At 43.2% G+C, this 22,267-nt stretch overlaps 1 protein-coding gene across 2 annotated transcripts; it reads right to left on the bottom strand.

The window, feature by feature from the left end:
• Positions 1-2,976: 2,976 nt before the first annotated feature.
• Positions 2,977-21,147, bottom strand: TIMM44 (translocase of inner mitochondrial membrane 44). Of its 2 annotated transcripts, XM_027472641.3 has the most exons (13): positions 20,993-21,147; positions 18,883-18,990; positions 18,215-18,385; positions 17,594-17,674; positions 16,845-16,994; positions 15,928-16,067; positions 15,342-15,427; positions 14,252-14,344; positions 13,809-13,933; positions 13,108-13,158; positions 10,402-10,491; positions 6,423-6,533; positions 2,977-3,756 (listed from the first exon to the last, which is right to left on the bottom strand). In XM_027472641.3, exons 1-13 carry the CDS (start codon positions 21,020-21,022, stop codon positions 3,637-3,639), a joined length of 1,356 nt encoding a protein of 451 aa, XP_027328442.2. In that variant the 5' UTR covers positions 21,023-21,147; the 3' UTR covers positions 2,977-3,636. The 2 variants fall into 2 exon arrangements, with proteins under 2 accessions (XP_027328442.2, XP_005018726.2); XM_005018669.6 differs by lacking the exon at positions 20,993-21,147 and having other exon boundaries at positions 18,215-18,380.
• Between the last annotated feature and the right edge of the window lie 1,120 nt (positions 21,148-22,267).

Genomic DNA, 22,267 nt, shown 5'->3' with positions numbered 1-22,267 from the left:
GAGTTGCTTTGCTGCAGAACATTGGAGGCTGGTGAACTGTACAGGGAAGTCCAGCATACAGAAGGTAAGGGCCAGAAAAGCAGAGCCTCTATGGCTTTGGTGCTTTGACCAAGGGTGGCAAAAAGGAGGAGCCTTCTCTTCTCTTCTCTTCTCTTCTCTTCTCTTCTCTTCTCTTCTCTTCTCTTCTCTTCTCTTCTCTTCTCTTCTCTTCTCTTCTCTTCTCTTCTCTTCTCTTCTCTTCTCTTCTCTTCTCTTCTCTTCTCTTCTCTTCTCTTCTCTTCTCTTCTCTTCTCTCTTCTCTTTTCTCTTCTCTTCTCCCATGAAAGATGAAAAGGCTTCTCTTCACCGGTTTGAAGGACGTAGGACTTAAATAGTTTAAAACATTTTAAACCCTAATGAGGAACGATGTCCCCAAGCTTCCTCCCCAAAAGCTGTTTCTGCCCCAAGCCCTCTCCTCTCCCCCCAGGCAGAACACCAGCTGCATTTTGCACGGACAGAGCTCGAGACACAGCAGGCTTGAAAAGTCTCGGCTCAATCAAATTACGCTCTCCCAGGCTTGGTGCCTGCTTGATCTCATGAAACATAACCAGATTTCTCCTAAGAAGAAATCAATAAGCTAAGTGTCATCGTCTGTGCTGAATCCTGAGCTGTGCAGAGTTCATTACACTCACTGGCTCCGCGCAGCTGCACCCTGTGCTCTCAGCTCCTGGGCTGCCACGGCAAGATGTGCCATTGCACATCGGTGGCTGCAGGGGTTTGTGTCCTTGGAACAACTTTTAAATCACCCATTTCCCACCTGATGACACGCAGTAAAGGCAGGTCTTGCTGACATGAATGATGCAGCTGAAGACTTAACTTAAATCTAGAAGGAAGAGGCCCACGGGCCACTGTGAATGAAATGGGGTTGGGGGAACACAAGGAGGCCCAAGCCCACTCCAAATGACCCACAAGGATCCTCGAGTCCAGCTCCTCAGTCCCTAAAGGACCGCCCATAAAATAAAAAATCAGATCATGTGTCTGAGAGTGTCCAAACCCTTCTTGAACTCTGGCAGGCTTAGTGCCATGACCAGGAAGCGCTGAAGCTGCTGCTGAGCCTGTTTTGGGTTTAGACAGCAAGGTTTTGGTAGCTGGGGGCTGCAGAGGTGGCCTCTGTGAGAAGAGCCCAGGAGCTCGTTTGGAGGACAGCCAGTTTCAGACAGCCCCAAAGGGACCCACTGCAGCCCCCATTCAGTTCCCCTGCCCTGCTCGGGGGAAGGACATAGAAGAGGGTGGATGCAGGGAAGGTGTTTTGAGCTTTTTTGTTTTGTTTCTCTCTGCTCTAGCTTGTTAGTAATAGGTAATAAATTACATTAATCTCCCTACGCTGAGTCTGTTTTGCCCAGGACAGAAACTGTTGAGCAATCTCCCCGTCCTTATCTCAATCTCTGAGCCCTCTCCGTCAGATTTTCTCCTCCTTTCCCTTTGAGGAGGGGGAGTGAGAGCGTGGCTGTGGTGGAGCTCAGCTGCCCAGCTGGGTAAAACCACCACACCTTAACCCAGATTTTTTTTCCCAACACCAGTTTAAAAAATAACGTAAAGCATACCAGATAAAAGAAGTTTTGCACATGTTTGATAGAGGTATCCCAAAAGTTTTGGGCAATAGGCTGTAGATTGCACACATACCTAGGCTATTGCAGACTCGTGTTTATCAGCGACAGCCTCCGTTCAGCTACGGAGGAAGCAGGGCAGGAGGTGAGCAGTCTCCATGTTCCGAGGCTGCTGACTCCATTCCTGTATCGTGTTGGTGATGAGACTTTCCCCATCCCTGATGAAGTTCAGGAAGCATCTCAAAGACACCGCATTTCCACCCAGCAGGCCAGACACTCAAATAAAGAATTAGTCTCTCCACGCACCATACAGGCAGCGTGCAGAGATGTTAGATGAGATCCCAGAAAAAGCCTCACCGAGTGAGGTCCGCATCACCCTCCGTTTCTGAAGGCAGGCAGATGCAGGGATTCCCTATCTCATGGCTGGTTTCTGCACTGTAGAATTAACTCTGCTCAGATCTTCAGTTTGTGTACTGGTGCTTAAAACATTTGAGTAAAAATCTGAAATTATTTCAATGGCAAAAGCACCAGGGAGAAAACTGTGTGATGAGGGAGGCAGCAGGGACTACATCCCACCCATCCCCAGCCTGCCCTGGAGCAGAAGGACCTACCCTGGTAGCCAGGCAGCAAGTTTGGGCAGCTTCTGTGGGGCAGGGCAGGCTGCTACTGAATTTGCTGCACACATCAGCCAAGGGCTGTGAGATTGAAACATCTCACCCAAGGGCTGTGAGAGAATCCCAGTTACACTCAAAGGAACTGATCTGGACACTCTTCCATCCCCACGACAAGAAGTGCTATCCAGCATCACCCTGTTCTGTGTACAGGCAGAACGCAGCAGCACATCAGTCCTCTGATATCCTATTCCATGACTATTTTCCTTCCCCCCACCCTCACTTTCCACTGAGAGGATGCAGCTGAGGAACTGAATCCCACCACAACCCCCACACTGAGCCTTCAGCAGAAGCTCAGAACCCAGAGTCTTTGTAAACGTGTCTCCAGCTTGCCCCCGATGCCTTCCAGTTGCTACCTGGGACTTCCAGGACAGGTGTGTGATCCCCCAAAGCAGAAATCCATCCGGTGAACAAAGCCATGCTTGGGAAGAACTTTATGCAGTAAGGGAACCACGTCCTCTTTTCTCATCTCACTTAATCACTGCCTGAGCTACAAGAGGTGATGTTCTACTTGTTATTGCATTTTATTTACTCATTTGTTGTTACCCTGTCCATCCTTATTCCCAATCAGTGTTCTAGCACTCTGCCTGCTTCCCTGCAGCCACTCAGAGCCTGTCTCCTCCGCACCATCAGCTCAGCCTGGCAGAGGAATGCATTGTGTGTGTGCTCTTTAGTGGTACCAGCTCACAGAATGAACAGAAACACCACAAACAAGGATGTTCCCCCTGCAGAACTGTGGACGTTTATGTATGATGATGCAAACAGCTCCATCCTGACTCTGTTCTACTCCAAGTCATGTGCAAATACCCGATTGCATTTGGTTTGGTGAGGTACAAGACACTACAGCAACAGAAGGCTTACTGGTATTGGTGCAACTCGGTATGAGATGTGGATTAGCTGAGACCAAGGGTGCCTTAAAAGCACCTCTGAGTTCTTTTTGGGGTTGATGTAAGGCCATCAGAGGATGACAGCAGATTGCAACCAGGCCTGTCACACCTCACTGCACCGTTCTTCAATACCCACCTCTGTGGGTATCACTGGAAGCACTGGGAAATACACAGAACCCAAACCAGCCTCCTTCAGCCACGATTAAAACAGGAGCCAAGAGCAGCTGCTAGTGTCTTAGAGCACTCTCATTACAATCTACCCTACATCCTTACAGTGCAACAGCTACACAGCAAAGTGTAAGGCAGATGTGTCAGACTCGTCCAGTTCATGATGGGAATTGGCGTAACGATGGCACACCTCACAGCCTGTTCTTCTGAAAAGGAACCAATCTAGCCTCTTTCCCCCGCAGATCATCATGCAGTAGACTGGTGCAAATTCAGAACCGGCATTGCTCGAAGAGAGGGACAGGAAGCTCTCAGATGTGATTCTTCTCAGAGAACTTGCTCAGTGCTTGATGAGGAAATGTCCAATAACCTCCAGGCAGCGTAGGGGTTGAGCTCGTCCTGGTCTCTGCACAGTGCCCATACGTACAGCATCCGCAGAACCTTGTCCTGGAAGAAAAATCCTTGTTAGAGCTCGCGTTATGGTCACAGACCTCCCAGCTCAGTACTGACTGGGGAAATGTGTAACATTTGCTCCAGAGACTTGTCATTTTTCTTTCTAGGTTCAACATTTACTAAATTGTGGTTAGAAATTTATCCCAGTTAGGAACAGATAAACTTTCGATATCTGAAAACAGCATTAGAATTCCCAAATATCTCTGCCTGACAAACATCAACTGACACCACAGCCAACTTTCTATTAACAATACATCAACTGTTATTACGTTTCTGGTTTCAAACTGGTTTGGCTGTCAGGCTGTACTGCTGCCTGTAACCTTCAATCAAGTTTAAGGCTTTTCCCTCCAGCTACGGCTATGCCATTCCCAAACCAGTCTGAGCACTGCATCCTCTCCCCACAGCTACATCACCAGCACCCACATTTCCATTTGAGCAGCTCGAATTAACCAGAAATTATCACAACTGGATCTGAGGAGGGACAGAAAGTAAAAATAATAACTTATCTACATAGATTAGATCACACCATGAATTGAATCCGTTGAATACCATGAAATGAATCCCTTAATTATGGTGTAGTGGGTTTATGTGGCAAGGTTTTGGTAGCAGGGGGCTGCAGGGGTGGCCTCCAGAAGCTGCCTCGTGTTAGACAAGGGCCAATTTCAGCAGGCTCCAAAGGGACCCACCACTAAAAGTGTTTTCATTTTTTGTTTTGTTTCTCTGCTCTACCTTGTTAGTAATAGGTAATAAATTATATTAATCTCCCTGGTGCTGAGTCTGTTTTGCCCAGGACAGAAATTGTTGCACGATCTCCCCGTCCTTATCTCAATCCCTGAGCCCTCTCCGTCAGATTTTCTCCTCCTTTCCCGGTGAGTAAAACCATGGCACATGGTCTTATGAAAATAACTCCCTGACTAGTCACTGCAGCTAGACATGACAAAATCTCTGCGTCTCTCAGGAGAGAGGTGACACTGCCTAACAGACAGAAAACGTGCTCCTAGGAACCCAAATCTGACACAATATCATAGGTGCTATAATCAGTTTAACTGCTCCCCTTTTTCCGTGACTGTTCCTTCCACAAATCAAAGTTTATTTTGATTTTACCATTTCTGAGTTGCCAAAGCTGCCCAGAATGGAACTGAAAGTTTACTCAAGCTTTCTGTGTAAATTCATCACTGCCATCTGAAACAAGTACATGATGACTATTAGCATAGCCATGTAACGTGACTGAGCCCTGGATCAGGTTGCCCATGGAGGTCGTGGAGTCTCCAACCTTGGAAATATTCAAAAGATGCCTGGACATGGTCCTGAGCTTCAGCTGGGGGGTCACACCAAATGAGCTCCAGAGACTCCTTCCAACATCAACCATTTTGTGATTCTGTAACACACAGGGCAAAGCAGGATCTTTCTCCCTTACAGACACATTTCAAACAAAAGAAGGCTCTCCATGCTAAAAATAATGAAATGGAAGGCCACACCATGTTTTAGAGGCAGCACCAGATGAAAATTCACAAATGCACTTAAAATCTCAACTGGAAGAAAATTAGATAAAGAGGCCACGACACCATGAGGGACTGCCAGGGCTGGAAGGCAGCACTGAAGCTCAGCCCGTTGCCAGAAGCTCTGAGTATCTGACCAGGAGGCATCTCCTTTATAAGGGCCAAAACCAGCCCCCCTAAGCCACAGAACATTCCCCAACACACCACTCCAACTTCAGTTGCTGTGAAGAAACATCTAATGCTGTTTTATACAAGTCCCAAAATAACCGCAACAAAGAAAACAAAAAATAAAATAAAATTGATGGAAACGGGAAAATCTATGACTCCAGAAATAAATTGCTACGCTTGTGAAATGACTGAAGAGAATAAAAAAGATCTCATCACGCTCCTAATCAGAGAGAAGCCAGGTCCCTATCTGTGGGCAGCCAGAATCCAGCCACGAAGTTAGCTACAGTGACAAAAGGGTCAACCACTCTGCAATGACACAGGCCTCAGATGATCAGGCCCTCTAATCACATTGGGTCCTGTGGCGTGACTGATTAACAAGGATGTAATTAAGTGCTAAGGGGAGGGGTTATTGTGCAAGGTGACTCCTAAACAAACTGGCAAAGGCCTGATTTCTGGAAAGTTAATGACCAAAAGACAACGGCCCTGCGATCCTATAAGTAGCAATCCCAAACAAGAATTCCTGGAGAGCTCCAAGGCCTGCAGCAGGGTCACCAACAGTTTGCCACTGAGCTCAGATGCCTCTCAGGGTACCCCTGAGGGGATCTCAGGGCTCAGCCTTCAAGGAACAAGCTCACCCACAAACCCTAGCCAGGGAGTAGGGTGAGTAATTCACTCTGTTACTGTTTTGGAAGCATGCAACTGGATTTCAAAACACGGCAGGACACTGCAGGCTGAATAACCCCAACTCTCTCAGCCCATCCTCACAGGAAAGGTGCTCCAGCCCCTCACACATCTTCCCCTCGAAGGGGGACATTCCCCAATATTCTCAGCAATGCCATTAGAGTAAGACAGCACATTTTTGTGAGTTATAAGGTGTGTGGATAAGTGAAATGCAAATACACCACACACTGCTGTAGGGAACAGAGAACATATAACTGACATGGCTGGCAGGGGACCTAGGGAAACCATGTGCAGCCGGTGAACACCACTTACCGGATCGCCTTCTACCACTTCCCCTTTCTGATTCTTTATTACCATCACAATCTGAGCTTGAAAAGTGATGATTAATACTGGTCCCTGCTCCATCATTTTCCCCATAGCCAGCTGCAATAAAAAAAATAACATAATAAAAAAAAAAACTATTAGAAAACAGACATTTCTGCAGATTAATGTAAAAGCAACAAGTGTTTAACACAACTACTGTGGCTTGACACAGCTAACAATCCCATCTCCTTCAAGCACTGAATGGAGTTATTTTCACCCAGTTATACTTGCTCTGTTCACACAAATGCTACATGCCTTATCACAAAACATTTTCCCAAAATTTTTCCTTCTTCACCAATAGTCTCTTCTCTCTGGTGACCAATGACAGAATGCGAGAGAACAGCACAAAGCTGTGCCAGAGGAGGTTCAGGATAGGCATTAGGAAAAATTCCTTTACCATAAGGGTGGTCAAACAATGGGAGAGACTTCCCAGAGAGGCAATTCATGCCCCATGCCTGTTGAAGAGGCATTTGGATAATGCTCTCAGTAATGTGTGTTAGGTTTTTGTTTTGTTTTGTTTTAAGCTCTGAAATAGTCAGGCAGTTGGACTTCATCTCTGAAGGTCCCTTCCAACTGAATTATTCTATTCTATACTTAAAAGATTTCCCAGAATTGTTCTGAAAGTTTTCACAGTATTTCCAAATCTGGAAGTCTGGAAAAGATGAGCAGGCTCTGTTTCATCTTTTCCAAATTAGAAAGTAATAATAAAAGAAACCCTGCTCTTAAAAAACAAAAGCAGAAAGCTACATTTTCCAAGGAAAATGCTTGTAAATGGATCTTTACAAGCAGGATCTTAACATGAAGTAGTATTGAACTAGATTTAAAAATTTAACTAGCAAAATTTAGGTAGTAGGATTATACTCTTCTGTATACTCCAAAAAAAATCATTGCATTTTATCACAAGGTAAAGAATGCATCACAAGAGACAGTTACAAGAACATGCTACAATTTACAAAGATGTGCACTGCATTTTATATCTGCACGTTGCTGCTTTAAATCAAAAAGCTGGACATCAATACCTGCTTCTCCAGCTAAAACAGGGTAAGCTATTCATTGTAGTCCAATATCCTACTCAGAACATCGACTGCATTATTCCTGCAGGAGGTCAGAACTCCTCCCCCCTGCTATTTTCAACCGGACAAGAGAACCAGGAATGGAATGGATATGCATTTATGCATTTTATTCTCCCCTGAGGAAAACTCAGCAATTCTGCAATGCTCCCTTGCTTATCCAGAGGGAATCAGTTCTCTAGCCCTGCAGTAACTCACGCCGTTCCAGCCAAGGCTGCATTTTTGGAATGCGCCCGGTCATCCAGCAATGCATAATGCCCTGTAGCTAAAACCAGATCTCACAGCCCTTTATCGGACCCATTTCTGTGACAACTGTTTTATATGACACCATCCAGTACTGACAATTTCTGACAACACGCATTTCCATGCATGTTTCAAGGAGGAGAGGGACCACATCGCTGATTAGGGTGTATCCTTTACAGGTACCAAGACTTCCAGATGAAAAAAATACTTATATTCAAGACAGTATACGTATCACTCCCCCCACATCAAGTTCCAAAAGCCTATTTCACAAGTCACATACTTAAAATTACATTTAAGCAGCTTAATGAACAGTCCTAACAAATATCAGAGATACAAAATTTCATTTAACTTAAAGGCAGCAGCTATCTAATGAAGGAGGAAATTAGAGTGCATAAGCAGGTAGCTGGAACGTGAGTTCTTATGCTGATGTTTTAAGACTTGATTTTAATTTCAATGCTGCAAACTTTGTAGCATGTGAACTCCCTTAAATCTAAACATTCTTTCTCAAATTCAGGGAACAGTTTTTGTGAATGATATCACTCAACATACTCCTATAAATCTTATCTAGGGAAATGCATTTCAAAACTTAAATATACAGCATCCTTTTATGCTCCTTTCTTGCAACACAGTATAATGGGAACTGTGCTCATTCTTTTCCACATCAATCATTTTCCAGCTAAGGTGATGTAATTTTCTTGAGAAACGTTATGTGAAAATAGACCTCTAAAACAAGCTAACAACAAAATGTCTTTGCAGACACTACTCAGAATCAGTGCACAGCTCTAATTAGCACCTACAGAGGAAAAAGGTTATTCAGCATAAAATGAAATCAGGTTTCCCAGACACTAACAATACAGAAAAACATTAGATTTAACTAAGAGGCTTACAAAAAAAGCAGGCATGTTTATTACTTCCACAGCTTTAATTTTGTTAAAACATGCTGTTTATTGCTCAAGATATCCAGGCAAATTGCAGATGCTACAGAAATTTTCCTGCTCATTCGGCACGTGCTTGCAGTTAATACCTAATTTATCAAACTGGTAGGAATGACTTCCTCTGCCCCTAGATGGATGAGAAAATTAGAAGCCTATCAGGCAGCAATGGAAAATGGTCTGAGGAAGACGACCAAGCATTAACTTTCTGTGTTAGGAGGTGCCTTGTCTATTAACAGGTAGATGATTTTCTTGTTCCCTGTGAAGAGGGAACAGCCATTAATCAGGTCGGCTCCCACTGCTCTTTTGTAGGGCTACACATGACAAACTCTTTAAATCTTTTGCTGTAGGGCATCTCCTCAGATGTTTCTGGAGCTCTCCTGCACCCACTCCAATTTTTTAATGATTTGAGCACAAAAAGAAAGACTTGTGCACAGGGCTGCAGACAGAGAAAAATCACCATCAGCAGAACTCCTTTGAGCAAACCACCAACAGCAGCACATTCTGTTCTCTTGGTTCTCCATCACAGCTGCTGAATTCTTCCTAACTTCTGGTCTTGCAGGAGGATATGACTGTAAGCACGCACCATCCAGCAAGCCGATATACCCAAACAACATCAGGAACAGCTCCCACTTTGTGAACAGTGATTATTATCACCATGCTCCATTTTAACCTCTACCTGAAAGCTTACATTCTCCACATCCTTCCCTTGGAACTAGATCACCTGTGGGTTTAGATCCTTATTCTGTAGATGTAACTGCATTCTCTGCTCCTACAGGATTGGCCCTGCACTAAGCTTTATGGTAACTGTCTGAACAGATCAGCAACAATTCCCGATTTCTTTCTAGATCACTGATGAAAACACTGAACACTGTCTGATCTGGTATCAGTCCCTACAGAGACACTTAATAACTTTTCAATGAGGAAATTGGGCAAAAACGCCAGGAGGCCTGCATGGATGAACAAGGGCCAAACTCAACCAGAAAAAGAAGTGGAAGCAGGAACAGAGAGCCTGGGATGGATACAGTGACACTGTCTGAGCAGCCAGGGATCAGGCTAGGAAAGCCAAAGCCCTTTTGGAATTAAATTTGCCATCACGGGCAATAAGAAAGGGTTCTATAGGTACATTGGTGATAGGAGGAAGACTGTGGAAATTGGGGGCCCTCTCCAGAGGGACTCTATCAGGGAGTGTATGACAAGGAGTAACGGCTTTAAACTAAAAGAGGGTGGTTTAAATTAGGTATTTTTACCTCGCTAGTTATCAAGAGCCATACAGAACAGCAGTTAACTCTCTCTGATAACTGTTCCTGCACTACACAACCTCGGGTCACAAAGGCATTGCACATTATCATCCAGAGTAAGCATCAACGAAGCCCTTCACAGAAAGCACTGGGTTAGTGCCACTTGTCTTTATTATTAGCCTCTCTCAGTCCATGGTGATTAAGACCAAGGGGCCCTGGCATAGAGGAGACAAACCACAATGCTGTAACTTAGGCTTGATCACACAGCAGCAAATCACTCCTTATCTATCCCATGTCTCCCTTCCAGCAACAACGATCTCTGTTAGCAGAAATGGTAAATACCAAGGTAGCAAGAGGCAAAAAACAGATCAAAGAAGGAAAAACATGAAGTTGTGAGTTTCTAATTCATTCCCCAAGGTGAAATACAGAAAAGGATACTCACATCAATGTTGTCAATGTCCAGAATCCTGGAGTGGAACTGCAGACCCATGGCCTTGGCTTGCTGGATTGGATGAGCAAGCTGACTGTAAGTCTAAATGAAGGAACAAACTTGTGTTACACATTTAAATTTGTTCTGTCAAAGAAAAAGAGATTTTCTGCTTAGCAAGAACCATCAGAAAAAGTTAGGTTTTTGTAAATACGCTGAATGCAAGTGTCTTGCAAGATGTCAAACAGCTACATCAAATGTTCTGCGCTTCACATAACCAAGTTCTGCCTAAGAATCCCATCTCCCTTGGACAGAGCAGGAGACCCATCATTCACAGCAGAGTATGCACACTGAGTCAAACTGACAGCCAAGGAACTTGCAAGTTCTGATCTGACAGCAGACAGGGAGAAAACAATTTGGAAATGAAGCTGCTTTCCTAATGCTCAGCCAGAACCTGGAGGCAAACCAGCACCTCCTGCCACCTTTTAGGTACATATGCTTCATTATTTATGCATCGAGAAGTGCTGTTGGGGATTCAAATTGCCACTTGCTTCCAGCAAGTATCACAGTATTTTTGGCTGCTATCAAACAAACAGGAGGCAGTCCCTACCATGCCTCCCCACCACTAACCTTTGTCACAAGCATTTAAAGGCAAAAATCCTACAGAAGTACACTGATACACTAGAGCAAAGCTGGAGTTACAGAACAGGGATGCTAGGGACAGCAGACAGAAACAGCTCTATGAAACACAACTGAAAAATGGTTTAGGTTGGAAGGGACACCTGGAGGTCATCTGGTCTAAACTAAACTGTCAGGCCACTGTTTTAGGTAAACTCTGACTCGGTATACTTGCCTTACTGATCTGTATTCCAGCATTTTAGCAACCAGTAGCACAAACTTAACACTCAGTATGATTTTGCTCAAGAGCCTTTATCTTCTGGATTCTCATTAATAGGACTCATTTCCTACCTTGCCTTATTTTATGGATGATTCTATGAGCTTAATTTGTAACTACAATTAGCTTAGAAGGGCTTGGTCTGTATTTTATAAACGAAAATAATCTGCTACTTCCCTCCAGAGATTTGAAAGGAATTCTACGGTATCATTTCAAAGGTGGCTTGAAACACTAAAGAACTGTCTTTACTTTCAGACTGCTTTAAATATCCTACTTTTTTACATCATGCAGTATTGTTACAAAGACAGAATAAAAACAGCTAACCTCAAAAACTGTAAATACTAAAGACTGTCCCTTCCAGCGTGTGAATTTCCAGCCCTCTGGTGGTGGTCATTAGTAAGGAGAACATTCATTTTAAGCAGTTACATTATTTAGAAACAAATCAAGTATGGGCCTGCATTGCTAACAACAGAATTATTCTGGAGCAGAGTGAAGAGAACACATGTCCTGTCATGTTTAATTGCCACTGTCAGGTAAAGATCTGCTTCCATGAAGTTAAATGAACAGTACAAGCACTGAATCACAACAAATTCATATTCAATCCTTCCAGAAGTTTATCCAATACTGAAAAATTATACCAGTACAAAAATAAAATCAACATCTAAGCAATAAATTCAGTTTTCTGCAGCCAGATTATCCAGGCTGCTGATTTTCTATGCTGCAATTTTAGAAAAACTTGAGCCTGCCAAGATTGCTGGGATATTGCAGTGAAGTTTTGTTTGTTATAGTTCCAGGGACAACTTGACCCTGCAAGCAGAAAATTGTCACCTTTCTGGGTCAGCTCAAACATCTCTGCACCTTTCCACACCATATCAGGGATTCTGGCCAGTCCCATGATGAGGCAATGAGCACAAACTGGAACCCAAGAGGTTCTGGCTAAACATCAGGGGCATTTCTTTACTGTGCAGGTTACAGAGCACTGGAATGGGTTTTCCAGAAAGGATGTGAAGTCTCCAGCCACAGAGATCTTCAAAAGATGTCTGCACATGGTCCTGGGCAACCCAAACCGTTCTGTGACTGAGATACTGGGGAATACGGGGCAGATACAGCCAACAAGCCCAGCCAGCCCAGTTTCTGTGCATGGCTATGCTGGAACACAGCTGACCATACATTGTCTTTCCACTCATTCCCCATAGCTTCAGGCTCCAGTGGTTCATTAAAGCTAAGTATCAAGTTAAGAGGGATCTGTGTGATCACTTCGTTTTGAATCTCTCTTAATAAAGCCTCCTACAAACCAGTCCAGTGTCAAGACACTCAGATGGTTCCAGGAAAATCAGGCACCACAGCAATTCTGGGATTATGTTAAACATAACTGGAAATGTTGTGAATTGGGGCTGCATAGGCGCTAATTTGATGAAGCCCCATGAAACCTCATGCCACGAGTTCTTGAAAGACTCATTGATTCTTGGAGACTTCTATACTAGAACCTTCTTCAGTTTCCCCTGAAATTTAGAACACACAGTGCACCAATCCTCAAAAGCTCTACTAAAGCCCATCCAAATCAAGAATGGCTGTGTAGAACTGGAGCTAGTTGGACTAGTTTGAGCTTCTCTCTCAATTCCCTCTCTCTCATATCTGTACTACTGCAGAAATCCATTGCATTAGTTTTTTATAGTATGAACATTTTAGATGGGGGAGCAGCCAGGCAGAACAGGTAAGCAACATCACAGATGCAGTGGCTAAATGGCTTGCAAAGAAAGCACGGCCCACCTACTTATAAATGAGAATCCTAAACCTTTTCAGACATTTTTAGTAGCTATACTTACTGCTTCGTAGCACCAATCTTTGAGGATCTCAAGCTCTCCAGACATCATAGCCTAAAATAGAAAAATCAATAAGATTTGAACATTTTAAAATACACGCCGTGTCTAAGAGTTGAAGTAACAGCACTTTTAGCAGCAAACTATTTTAAACCCCACATCTGATGAAAACCTGACGCAGGAAAAGAGCAAGAATTATCAAAGAGGAACAGCAATAAGAACTTCTATTTAAAAAGAAGAAAAAAAAAAAACAGACCTGGTCAGAGGTACATAAATCTTTAGATAATTAAGACACAAATTTAAGTTCAGTTACAGATCGTTTAGAAAGCAGCAATGCACATGCACCAAATTCTTTCCCTTCACCACCATCTGATGCTCAGAACTGCTCATTCACTTAGTTCAGTTTGATCCCTCTCGTGTTCATACTACCACTCATGGGAGAAGATGGCCAGTTGTTTTTCCAGGCCCAAAGAATTTTGGTGAGGCTATTAAATTATGAAATATGGTTTTCAACTAAACTATAATGCAAAATGCAAGTTCCTGTTTCTAAGGTTACTGTATGTATAATGGTGTGCAAAGCCGAGTGCTTGAGAAGCAAATACAGCCCCTGCTTTTAATTTTAGCACTAGGAAACTGAAAGAAAAGTCTTCTATATTACAGTAAAGGAGAAAATAAAACAAACACATCACACTCTGTCCCTACCTTACCTCCAAGACATTGGGGATTATATCACGCTCGCATTGCTTTAAAAAACGATCTTTGTCAAAGGAGGGATCCACTTTGAGTATCTCTGTCAAAACCTCAGACATTTCAGTCTTCGAGAACAATCCACCTGATAAAACAATTTAGAGAGACTGTTACCAGAAAACAAGATGGACCTTGGGTTATCTAACAGACAGAAAGAAGACTCATCTTGAAACAGCTATAGACTGTAGGTTACACTTGAGATTTATCCCACCAGATTTATCCACTTGTCGTCATATTGCCAATAGCAGGTTGCTACACTGTCTGACACTGGATAATGATCCATGAAAAATACAATAAAGCTTCAAAATCTTTCCCAAAAAGCTAGTACCACACAAACAGTTACTAGCAACACAGCTAGAAGGCTAGAGAATTGCATTTAATCGAAGCAACAATTAAACATTACCTATCAAATCAGTGACTTTGTCTGTGACAGCTCTGGAAGCTCGAATGAATGCATTATCACTTTCATCATACTTCATTTTCATTGCAAAGAACCCTGAAAGAAGAGAAAACATGAGCAGCAGCGTTCTTCCACTGAGTTCCTGAACTAGAAAAATCAGGCAACGGGTTGTAGATGAAACCTGCCGGCACTCTTCTAAATCTTTGTTGATGAACAGCCTTCAATTTCAAAATCTAGTTTTCTCCCCATCTTCACAGAATCACAGAATGTTAGGGATTGGAAGGGACCTTGAAAGATCATCTGGTCTGATCCCCCTGCCAGAGCAGGAACACCTGGATCAGGTCACACAGGAACACATCCAGGTGGGTTTTGAATGTCTCCAGAGAAGGAGACTCCACAACCTCCTGGGCAGCCTGTTCCAGTGCTCCATCACCCTCACCGTGAAGAAGTTTCGTCTCATATTTAAGTATCCTTATATATCCTATATTCCAGCTTGCACCCATTGCCCCTTTTCCTATCGTTTCTTTACACTTTTCAGAAACATCAAGCATCTAGATGACTATCAGAAGTTATTGCCCACTGCAGTAGAGATATCCAGTACTTTTACATTTTGCAAAAAACAAACAACAACCACCTAATGACAAAGTCCCCCACACTCCAGGGTTTTAAGCAGGTGACAGTAGAAACCAGCTCACTAAAAACATGATTTTTCCTCACCATAAGCTCAAGGACAAGAGGCCAGCCCTATCCCCGGTGACATGCACTTATGTCTGCCCTGACCTCTTAGCAGTGTAAAAGTGGATCTATCTAGAATTCTTTGACCAACGGTGAAGGCACCTACAGGGAACTGGGACTGACCAAAGACAATGTCTGACTGGGGAAGAGATGTGCACACGAAAGGAGCCGCTTGGAAAAGACACACAGTTGACAACATTGCAGATCTCCTAATCACACCACCTCACAGCAACAGCAACAACAAATGTCATGATTTGCGTTATGTTTAGACTAGTTGCATAGATGGCATCAGGTCCCACATGGCAAGAATCAGATCAGAGAAAGTAATGTGCTACTACTTTGTCTTTGGAACACTTACTATTGAACACCACATTGTTGTCCTTGAAATCTTTCCACTGCTGATACCATTTTGAGTCCTTATGCAGCACCATACCCATGGCCTCTCTAGAAAGTTCAGAAGATGGGTACTTGTGAACAAGTAGCTTACATGAGAGTGAAAATAAAAAGAACGACAGCCCAATGAATCACTGCAATGAATATCACCACAGCGTAGAGTAGCAGTGACGCTGATGCACAGCATAAAAGATACATGATTTAGTGGAGCAAGGAAGTACAGAAAGCAGAGCTCAGACTTAGTCCTGCCAAATGTAATTCAATAGCAAGGTGTTAGAACTGAGAAAACGTAACACGTGCAAGTCATAGTTTCATGATAGAACATTATGTACCCACTTGGTATTATTAAATGCCCAACCTCACGATCAGAAGATACAGTATCATCAATTTGTGGTGGCAATTTGCTCTCAGACCTACCTGCTTTGCTAGGTCACACCTCTCCCTACAGCCTCATTTCAGCCGTTTAACCATTTTTGATCTGCAGTTAAATTTTAAAGCTTTTATCACATTGTACACAGAAATATTTACCCTAAATTATAAACAATACATACTCATTAGCTTCAAATACTCGTTCCTCTTTAATCCTCTCGCCTGAGAATTCTGTTCTTTTTCGTAGTCGCTCTGGACGCTTGTAAGGACCAGTCTGCCCTAAAACACTTTCATCTATTTCCTTCTTAACGGTTTCTACTCCCTGAAAAGAAAATACCCCTATTAGGTTGATTTACTTTTTCTTTCCTCCTTTCCCCCCAAAATGTTTCTGTTGAAGGAAGAAGATAGGTTATTCTTGACTCTCTTACTCAGAAGAAAAAAAAAAAAAACAGTGCAGAGTGGCTAGAACTGACATCTGGCTAGTCGATTGGCTAGTAGAGGCCGTCTTATGAGAAACACAGAGACTGCTAAGGCTAATGTTCCATCTGGCTTGGTATCTCCTCTTATAAGGGTAAATCTAATGCTTCTGAGGAGCGATGAGTAACCAGTCAAGTGGAATATTTCCTTTTAAGCTAATTGACAGTTGATAAGTTAGCATCAAAGCATATGAGCGGTTATTTATTTTCTCAGAAAGGAGAGCTTCAGGCATGCCAGTTTTTCAGTCAGTAGCTCCCACGAATACCACTAGAACTTGTCTACAGAAGAGGGACAGTTACTACTCTACTCCACAAACACAGAAACCAATTTTCCCCATAACACTTCTTTTTATGGAAGCTCGGCTACACAAGACTTAAACTTTTCTAGGGTTACTGAGCAAATGCTACACCTATAAAATACATTTCTTCAATTTATCAGCTTATTACAATGTCTCACAAGCAGTACCTCTTAATAGAAAAGGTCTTACAATAAAAATTTTGCATCTAATTTTATACTCAGCACAAGCTTGCACATAGCTTCCATGTCAACAAGCAGTGTCCGCAGCACTGGGTACCAGAGAAGCATGGGACATTGAGAAATACCTGAGAAATAGCTGAAGTACCTGAGAAATAGCTTTGAAAGCTGCTGTCTTGCCTAATTTCTCCCCTCCTTTTGTCACCGACTCTGCAGACTGCTTTGCTGTTTTTGCTGCTTCTTCCACACCTTCTTTTATCTTCCGGCCAATATCACTCTTACTTACTTCATCCAAACTCTGGAACAGAATGGGGAAGAAAAGATCACAAAAACACAGGTAAAAACACATTTTGAGTCAGCTTTCTTTATGAATGCTAAAGAATTGATGCACACGCAATAAAACCAACCAAACCTAAGGTGAACACACAGTTCTATATCCCAGGAGAGACTGGAATACTGGCTCACCACTGAAACTCAGAAACATGTCTATACAGAACAATAATTTGGCTACTCACAGGACCATACCCATTTGTAATAGCTGCTACCCATACATTTAGAAAATATTCTTCTTGACCTCAAAGAGGAGGTCAACAATGCCAGAGCAAAAATACCCCAGTCCTGTTCTTTGAAACAATTAGGTACTGCTTCTTAAGATAAGGCGTAGCAGAGGTTCAGATAGCTCTCTGCTATTCAAATCTTCCTGCAGAATTAGCAAATGCATTTCTCAGTCCAACATGTTCAAATATATTATTTAGGCTGTGTTCACAAGAGCCAGGATGCTGAAACTTTGTTAACAGCTCTATCCTTTACGATCTGCAATAGTGATCAAATACAAACAAAACACAGAACCTCAGAACCTAACTGCCACAGGGAAAGGTTACTCCATGGCTGTTTTACCTCTTTAACTGTACCAGTGATTTCTTCAAGCTTCTTTTTAATCACTTCTGAGGTCTTCACTGTTTCAGATTCAATGGTTTTCTGTGGGGGAAAACAAAACAAACAAACAAACAAAAAAAAACATTAGCAGATAGAACACTGTAACACGGCAAAAAGAGCTACAATTGCTTGGGCCTATACAGGATTACTACATTTAGCTTTCTCCATAATAACTTTTTTTTTTCCAAATGAGGAACACATTCTTACTGAAAAAAAATCAGAATATAACACATTCTTGGCTGGGTAAAATCCAATTTTTTGAATTAACCAGCTCCAGCATTTAATTACTGCTGTTTATAATTCTTTAAAGATTATAGAAGAAGTACTAAAACTGTCAACATCAAATTTAATGCTCCCTTATTTTATCTTCTCATTATGTGAGAAATTCCAGTGAATGGTAGCTGGGAAGATTTCCACTAAGACATCCATTTACCTGTCAGTATTTACAGCCAAGCAGAACTTCTCATAAAAATTGGAATGCAAACAACTAAAAAGTTCATTTCTGAATGTTAAATTTGAGCCTTTCTAATAGCTTAGTGACTATGCACTGAAAACATCAACAGAATTCACGGGAAGACTTACATATTTCCTTCTTGCTTCTCGAAGTGCATCAGATTCTTCTAGCTTTTTAGCTTCATCTCGGAACTTTTTAATACTTTCTTTCATCTCTTTGTTTTTTGCTAATTCTTGTTTGATGTTTTCCACAAAACCTGATATAAAACCCTTTCTTCCTCCTGAAGAATAACATCTAGACTAAAGAAAATTGTTACATGTTGCAGAATCCAAAGAGAAATTAAACAAGTATCAAAGCCAGCAGGTAGATTTACTTAAGCCAAGCACTGGATCACTTCTAATGTATTAAATGTGGAAAATTGTACCACTGCCTTGAAAAATAAGCCCCTTCCCCTTAAAACAGCCAAGCATCAGACACATTTCTGATGCCCTGTGAAATAAGTCTATATAGTTATTTAAAAAAAAAAAAAAAAAAAGCTTCTCTGGGGGCAGTTTGACATTAACCAGGCTTGAAACAACCCAGTAGATGAAGTTACTAGAGCACCACTCCTGAACTCTGCCACTTGGACTCTGCTACTACAAAAATCCTTGAATTTGTCAAGTATATCTTGAACTGCTGAAACTTTCATCCTAGAACTGCTGCTTCTCAGAAACATATCCGCATCTAGCAGATTCAGTACTCTAATTGGAAACCACGTTCATCCTGAAATTAAAAAAAAAATCAGCTATTAACCAACCTGATTGATCTCTAAAAGAGGCGTGCTCATTCTATACATGGTACCACTGTGGACTGCAGGAACTGGGTATCTTCTAGATATAAGCCATATGCCATTGATGAGACATTTCTGCAATCAAAACACACGATCAAGTTAGCACACAATACAAGATGGCAGCAGTCTCGAAGAGCCAAGATAGACAGGAAAGAATACTGCAAATGGGTAATATTTACTGCTCTCCTGGGAACAGACTCTGTGTGCTGAGTAACCTAAGGACTTGTGCTACCCAAATCACGCAGCCAAATTGCTTCCCTGCGAGTCTCTCTCAAACTGCTCGCCCTAAATAACAAAAAAAAAAAAAAGAACAAAGCATGAACAGAACAAATGGGCTTTAAGGATTTAGGAAAACATTTTTTAAGCTGAGAATATTTAATTCTGCGTCCAAACTAACAATGTGCCTATGTGTTTTATCAGGCTTGTAGGTGTTGAAAAGTTTTGTAAATAGTCATGCTGCCCCATCCTGTGGCTTCAGGCTGAGAGACCTGGGCCTGTTTAGCCTGGAAAAGGGAAGACTAAGGGGAAACCTCATTTATATACATTAATATCCGAAGGGAGAGTGGGTGTAGAGAGGATGGAGCCAGACTTTTCAGTTGTGCCCAGCAACAGGACAAGAGGCAATGGGCACAAACTGAAGCACAGGAGGAATATGAGGGGGCACTTCTTTACTGGGGGGGTGACAGAGCACTGGGACAGGCTGCCTGGAGAGGCTGTGGGGTCTACTTCTCTGGAGATATCCAAAACCCCCCTGGATATGATCCTGCACAACGTGCTCTGGGTGATCCTGCTCAGCAAGGGGGTTGTGGACAGGGTGGTCTTCAGAGGTCCCTTCCAACCTCGGCCATTCTGTGATTCATTAACAACACTGCTGCCAAGCACCATAAGCCAAATCCAGACATTACATCTGACATTGTTGCCCATACTCTCATGGCCCAATGATAAACATTATAACTCACTGGGTTCTACGTTCTTAATAAGTCACATATTCTAAGTTCAGCTCCTGCTTTTTCTTTTTCTTTTTTTTTTTTTATTTTTTTCTTATTTATTTTAAGTTCAGCTCCGTGGCTCTACCTAAGCTCCACTTGCTGGACTGCTGAACTTAAAAGTTTGAATTTAATCGAGTTTGAATCAAATGAAATGCTCTCCACAGCCTTCAAACTTGGCTGCCAAAGCCATCACTGAGGACAAGCTTTGTAATAAGCAAGAATAAACCAGATTATTATATGCATAATTGAAACGTCTACAAGAATTAAGAGCATTAAAACTTGGGAGGAGGCCTGGTGGATTTTAACAGATCGCAGCTCCTAACCAAAATGCACCTTTCTTCCACGTTACTGACCACTTTGGAAGAAATGCTTAATGCCACGTTTAGCTTTGTGCACACGAGAAGATCAACAAGCTTCAAAGCATCTCAAAAATAGGTTTAGAGAACCAGAATGTTTGTGTTGAATTAATACATCCATTCACCTGCTCAACAGAGGAGAAAAGCCTCCTGGTTTATTTTCAGCCCCATCAACAGAACCGCCCAAGGCTACAGACAGCTCTGTGAAGACTCCCTGGAAGCTCCAGGACAGACCTAGGCTAATTTTTCTGCTTTCCCTAGCTTTATAGCAGCTCCAACTTGCAGCGTGGGTCACTGTGATGAAGCTATCGAGTCAGCAGCGTGGGCGAGGCCGGTGGAGGGGAAAGAGAACGCAGAAGGCCCCGAGCATGAGGGAAGGAATCCCCTCAGCGGCACAGGCGGAGCAGAAGATGAGGAGGAAGGGAGGATGAGGAGGGGAGGATGAGGAGGAAGTGGCGATGAGGCCGAAGGCTGCCCGCCTCTCCAGCCAGCCCTCAGAGCTCCCACCCCTGAGGTAAAAGCGACCCCGGCGCCCCAACCCCGCTCCCCGCCGGGCTGGGCCGCGCCTCAGGGGACGGTGGGGGAGGAAAGGAGAGGGAAGGAGAGGAAAGGAGAAGGAAGGGGAGGAAAGGAGAGGAGCGGAGCGGCCCGGCCGGGGCTCCCACCGCCTCCCCACAGCCCCGGCCCCGGCTGAGGGCAGCGCCCGCCGCCCGCCTCCCTTCCCGCGCTCACCCGGCAGCCGCCCGCCGCCGCCGCCGCCATCTTGAGGCCGGTGTGTGACCTTCGGGCGGCGCCGAGCGCTGACGCCGCTGCCGCGCGCCGCTGAGGCTCGGCCCCGTCACGGGCGGCGGGGGGACGGGGCCCGTGAGGTCTCTGCCGTGAGACTCCCTGAAGAGAGTTAAATAAACGAGTAAATTCGGTCAGGGTTTGCCCTTGTGGTCGGTTACGGCCAGAGCCTGAAGCCCAGCCTGGGACGAATCGCCTCTGGGTGCCCCCGGGTGTGTTCACAGCCCAGGCTGCACAGCCCTGCCTATCCCCAAAATGAGGCAAACAACATTGCAACTAACATTTTTTTTTATTAAGAGGGCATTTTTTTAATCCAAAAGATCAAGTGCAGTATCCACTCTTCTGTTCTTCCCAGCATCTCTCTCCAGCCTAGGCAGCACGCCGACTATCTCCTGAAGTATCCCCTAAAATACATCCCAAAATGGGACATTCCCACAGGTTTTTTCTTCAGCTCTCAGAAGAGATAGCTAATTTGATAACAAACGTACCAACTCAGGGTTGTTTGCTACCTTTTCTGCAATAGCAGAGCTGATTGGAAACTTCTACACTTCCCTGAATCAATTACCTTTCAACAGCACAGCTGTGCAAGAGAACTATCCATTACTGAACTGTAATATAAAAACTTTGTGTAAAATAAGCTGTACATCCTGTAACATCTGTGAGCGTAACGGAACTGAATGAGGTGTTGGAAAAGGTGTTTATTTTATGCTAGCCTTTTGTGACTGAAAAAGCAGAAGAAACTAAAATTCATTAGCTTGAAGCATACAGAAAATATTTTTGAGAAGTATGTTATCTTGGAAGGTATACGCTGGAGGTTGAAGGGGAGGAAGTGTTGAAGGTGTGTATGGGGATGGGGATGCTTCACAGTAGCTCAGAAGTATCTAGTTCAAGCTGGTTTTCCATGTCGAGGAATTCTGGCTACTCTGATTGTGGCAGCACAATTCAGGAATACCATGAAACACAGAGGGAACCTTTCACCTGAAGAAAAGTCTAATAAGTGTAATCATGCAATTAATGTTAAAGTAAAGCTTCAAATGGCTTTTTACTCGTTTTTTTCTAATCCTTTAGCATAAAGTTTCATCTCTCCTGCAACAAGAATTCTGACCCAAATAATTAAGCAAAGTGAAAGTGATTAAAGTTATTACTTGTATAAAAAGGTGAAATATCCCACCTCCTGCCTTTTTACCCACACCAGATGCTTCCCACTCACATACTGGTCCT

Source organism: Anas platyrhynchos, chromosome 29 (assembly GCF_047663525.1).
Source record: "Anas platyrhynchos isolate ZD024472 breed Pekin duck chromosome 29, IASCAAS_PekinDuck_T2T, whole genome shotgun sequence".
NCBI lineage: Eukaryota > Metazoa > Chordata > Aves > Anseriformes > Anatidae > Anas > Anas platyrhynchos.
Note: the sequence above shows the minus strand (reverse complement) of the source record. Positions and strands in the feature narration are given on the sequence as shown.